General features: G+C 32.3%; 1 protein-coding gene across 4 annotated transcripts in view; it reads left to right on the top strand.

Annotated features, from left to right (window-relative positions):
* Window positions 1–1,145, top strand: part of LOC148850162 (transcription initiation factor TFIID subunit 4b-like) — a 35,296-nt gene extending 34,151 nt beyond the window's left edge. For all 4 annotated transcript variants that reach the window (XM_088943116.1, XM_088943115.1, XM_088943117.1 and 1 more), the window contains one exon: window positions 617–1,145. In XM_088943116.1, coding sequence (XP_088799242.1) covers window positions 617–798 — 182 coding nt within the window. In that variant the 3' untranslated portion in view covers window positions 799–1,145. The remainder of the gene's footprint in view (window positions 1–616) is intronic.
* The last annotated feature ends 4,005 nt before the right edge of the window (window positions 1,146–5,150 follow it).

The following is a 5,150-nucleotide window of genomic DNA, read 5'->3' on the forward strand; positions in this document are numbered from 1 at the left end:
TTCTTTATAGCAAGCTGGACTAAACTTGAGTCTTCCAGCCTCTATGCCACAGCCTTAATTGAATTGTAGTTGCAGGTTCAACCCATTGTGGTTAGAGGTGGGCTCTTATATGCCAGCTCGGATGGTGGTGGAGGGTAGAGGCACTTTTTCATGTTAAACCTATGAGTATAGAACCATGGCAGTAATCATCCCTTCATTCCTTTGCACTGTACCACATTTTTTTGCCCATCAGAAGATTTCAGACCATTACAGTTGCCAGATTGGTCTAAAGAAAGAGCAAGTCATATAGCAAGTATGAAGTATCTAACCCAAGAGCAAGCCATATAGCCAGTAGGTGAAACCTTTGTCTAAAATAGATATGCTTCATTGTGCCAATTGCCTTGTAGTTGAGATGATCATTTGGTGTCACTCTGAAGGCGGAGGTACAGGATCAGACCAGTGGAACAGCAGGCTCTCTGGTAATGGCCAGTGAGCCTCATGTGCACCCTGCTACTGTCCCCACCTGAGTCCCTAGTCCCTACTAACTTTACTGATAAACCAACTCGACTATGTAAAACAAATTAGAAATAGATGTTTCATTTTCGAAGCATTGATTCCTTTGTTGGTTTTCCAACAGGTCCTATGGGAAAATTTGGTAGGAGTCATGTTGTCATGTCCCAAACAAAGGTCTCACCTACAATTTCTGTCAAGGATGTGATTGCAGTGCTGGAAAGGGAGCCACAAATGTCGAGATCAACTTTGATCTACCGCTTGTACGAGAAGATGCATAGCGATGCTGTGGCAACTGATAGAAGGTGATGCTCAGGCACCGGGTACTGTGTTAAGAAAATGTGCATTTTTAGCAGTTCATTACTACAACCCGGTCTCCCAACACCTGTGCGGTCCAGGAGAGCACTGTACAGATGGTCTAGGTTTCTCTTCTTATTCCACAAGTTATATTGGGGCTTTCATTGGGAACTAACTGTGGCTGAGATAATTTCTATCATTATGCTTGTAATCTTTTTTTTGTTTTTTTCTTTTTGGTACATAAGTTATGTTTGTAATCAATTATTCTATAGTTTTGAATTGAACCCTAGTCTTCTAATCCACATTGTAACAATTCAGTCTAGTAATCAGCATATTCACTCGTAATTTAGGATTTTTAATGTGTTTGACCACTTTTCAGTTATTGTGTGTGTGGGAAGCAGGTTTATGAAACCTTATTCATCTTTTAAATAAATAAATAAATAACTCTGAATAGGCTATTTATTATTAAGGGTGCGGTGGCAATTTATTAAATTTTCAAACCATAACCCGAGCCCTATATAGTTCATAATTGTCCAACTGGGACCGTACTAGCTATGTTATTAGTTAGGTAGAACGGATAGAATTTTTAAATTTGCTGAGATTGCACCCCCCTCCGCACACAAAAATTTATAAATAAATAAGACAGCACAGTTTTGAAAACACATTTAGGCTGCGTTTGGATAATTGGATTGAAGGAAAAGGTAGGGAAATCTTTACAAACCAAACACAGCCTTGTTGTAAATTTGGGGGCAGGTAGGGGCCACAGCCCACAGGCCACTCCCCTTTTCCTTTGTAGATTTATATGGTGTCCTCAAATTTTCTAAAAAAAAAAAACGCCCCAAGTGAAAATCCTGGCTTTGCCCCTTCTGATTGGGCGCAAATCTTTAGGTCCAGGTTCCAGCCTAGCAGGGCCCTGTATTCCTTGTATCCCATCAAATGATATTATCCATCTTGCAAGGTTGTCACTTGGTCTTTTGCACTCTGTTTCAGGGTTGGGTAATTCTCCAAATTTTATTTTGTTAAGAGAGGATTTTCTTTTCTCCCCATCAACACATCTAATCCTTTTTCTGTTGAATGAAATTTGGCTTTAGTCTTACAAAAAAGGAAGAAAAGGACTAGAGGAATCAAGTGTTTGAATTCAAATTTGATCCAATAAAGCAACCCAAATTTCATTTATTATTTGGTCGGTTTTGAATATTCCAAATTTCCAATCTAAATCTACACAATTAATATGTATTTATTAGTAAAGTTGGTATAAGAATCATCTTTTTAAGAATCATCTTTTTAAGAAGGCCACATGGCAACTTTCATTGCACCAAATCTTCAATCAGTACATGCAAAAAAAGAAAAGAAGAAATAGCAGACCAAGTGAGTTTTCGAAAGATTATAAGCAACTTTGCTAAACGATGATCCACATGATCTCCTGTAAGAGTGTGAAGGAGATTAAAGGAATCCTAAAACCTATTAAGAAGGCTCTTGCAATTGGCTCTAATCTATATCTATATCATATATAAAAATGTGAATGCAATATTGCAATGTGAAATTTTTTGGACTAAAATTATCCTTTATTTCTTTGTTTGAGAAAGGGTATAAAAGTTATTTTATTATAATGCCAGATTTAATGATTACTCAAATGTTCATATCTATGTATTTATTCCATCACTAATTGTAAGGGTTGAAAATTAACTTTAATTATTGTTTTTCACCTAATTTAATCCTTTCTCATTAAGTCTTATACTTAAGGTATCAAATCCCAATTTCTCTTATTAAATCTTATATCTTTAAATTATTTTCACTAATAAATGCTACTAATTAGATATATGCCAATATTTTTAACAATATAAATCCATGTATTTTAAAAGTGATTCAAAAACAAAATCATTTTTTACCCAAGTGGTAATTAAGCAATTCAACTATTCGAATCAAATTGATCAACCTAGGAAATTAGACACATTTATGATATTTTTATTAATAATATTAAAAAATAAGTGTAATAAGCAATAATTATTTTTAGTGACAATGAAAACAAAATACATAATTTAGAACTAACAAAAAATGAATATAAAAATTAATAATGAATGGTTCAACTTTTAGGTTAAATGTATTAACCTTTAATATCATAAGTAAATAATAGAAATTAATAAAATAACAAATAATAAAAAATACACAAGTTTTACGAAAAAAAAGCATTCAGGCACATGTATAATATCATGTATTTATCATATTAAATAAAAAGTAGGTGTGATATATTATAATTAGTTTTACATACAAAATACAAAAAAAAAAAATGAACGTATCTATAATTCTATATTTACACTATTATTAAAAATATAAATAAGATTGTGGAACTTTCTTTTGACTATTTTGAATTTACTCCATATTTAATTGTAAGGTTTAAATTATAAATTGAACTAATACTTTTCACCTCATTTAATTCCCTCTATTTAAATCTTACATATATTTATTGATAAATGAACAAAAGAAAAAAGATAAAACACTACAAAAAAAAGAGTATGCCAAACAAGTATGCCTATCAGTGATACTTAAAATTTCACAATTTGACCCGATTATCACACATTTGGATGAGGTGTTTATATAATCACATTTGGATTTTGCAATTTGCATTGGACTAATAATAAAAAAACAATAAATAAAATATACATAAAATTTATAGAAAAATTTGGATATATTATTAATATCGTTATCATCATTTAGAATTGCCACGTGCAAAACACATGCATGTTTATTAGTAATGGACAAATTCCAAGAAATCATAGAGGTGTGATTTAAGTGCAGCCAAGTAATAATTTGAGAATCTCATATTAAACAAGACCAATGTCTCAAGCAATCTATAAACCAGCCCAAAAGGCTAGAGCTCACATTCTATGGACCCCTTGGTTCACCTTGTACATGAACCTTCCATTTATTTTTTTGCCACATCGTTTTAACTCCAAGGAAGGATTTAATGGAACTTTAACAATAGTTTCTATGGAAGAAAGACAAAAAGAGTAAAACACCGAATTTCCAAAGATTGCCTTGACAAAAAAAAAAATGATAGAGAGTAGAGACAATTTAGGAGGGTAAAAACACTAAGGCCCCATTTGGTTCGTGGGAATAAGAGTTTGGAATCGGAATGGACTATTCCAATTCTAATTGTTTGGTTAGATGGAATCAAAATTCAATGGTCCAAAATATTCATTGGATTAGATTGGACCGGGTTCATTTGTAATGGATTCATCGGATCGGATTGGAACTAGCGGTGGGTTTAGTGAGATTGAGTTAGACATTGCTGGCTATGTCTTCATTGATCTCAAATTCCCAATCCCACCTGTAGTTCCAAAGCTTGAGTGGTCCATTACAAATGAACGAGGTCCAATCTAATCTAATGAATATTTTGGATCATTTTTTTGATGTCCAATTTAATGTCTGGACCATTCAATTTGTTCAAATTTGTTTTAATTTAGATTAATTAGAAGTTCTAACCCAAACTTGGTCCATTTTCATGTCTTTTATCAATGGACGGGATAAATCCAATCTAATATAATATAAATTCATTATGAATGGACCAAGTCTAATCCAATCCATTAAATATTTTGTTGGCCTGTCCAATCCAAAAATTGATCCATTGACACCCCTACACGTGAGGTAAGTGTGGGGTGTTGTCAATCTAACTCTGCACACAGATAAACATGGTATATAGACACCTGTATATGTTTATATAAATTATTTATTTATTTTAACTATTCATGAATTTAATAAAAATGCATTTTCACGAGTGGTTTTTCTTGGAGAATGAATCCATGCTTTCGGCAGTAACCCCTTGAACTTTTGTTCGTTAAAGGCCTACACTAAATTTTCACTCTTATCACTTCGCTCTCACCGCGTTGTATTTGCTCAATTGTAATTTTTTGCTTTTTACAAATTTTAACGTTTTCTGTGTTTTTTCTTTTTTTATTATATATACATTTTTATAAATTTCTGTTTTTCTGTGTTTTATTTTATTTATTTATTTATTTTTGTATTTCCTGTATTTCCTATATTTTCTTTTGTTTTTTATTATACTTTATCAATTTTCTATAAAAATGGAATTGTAAAATAATACAAGGGCAGTTTGGGATTTTAAAAATATTTTATCATGCACATGATACTTGAGAATCTTTAGGTTGCGTTTGGAATAGGCGTAAACACAAAATTACACTGATGTAAAAGAAAAACGGTCAGATATATTAGTGCAAAAGATGAACCAGATATACTACTTTTACACTGTTGTGCGTTTGGAAGAACAGTGTAAAATGTTTAAGTATTTTCTACATGCATTTGGTAGAGTGCAGTTATTGAAGTCCTCAGAAGCTTGGAGCTAGAAC

Source organism: Nelumbo lutea, chromosome 5 (genome assembly GCF_056320005.1).
Source record: "Nelumbo lutea isolate HS-2025 chromosome 5, American lotus-T2T, whole genome shotgun sequence".
NCBI classification, from domain to species: Eukaryota; Viridiplantae; Streptophyta; class Magnoliopsida; order Proteales; family Nelumbonaceae; genus Nelumbo; species Nelumbo lutea.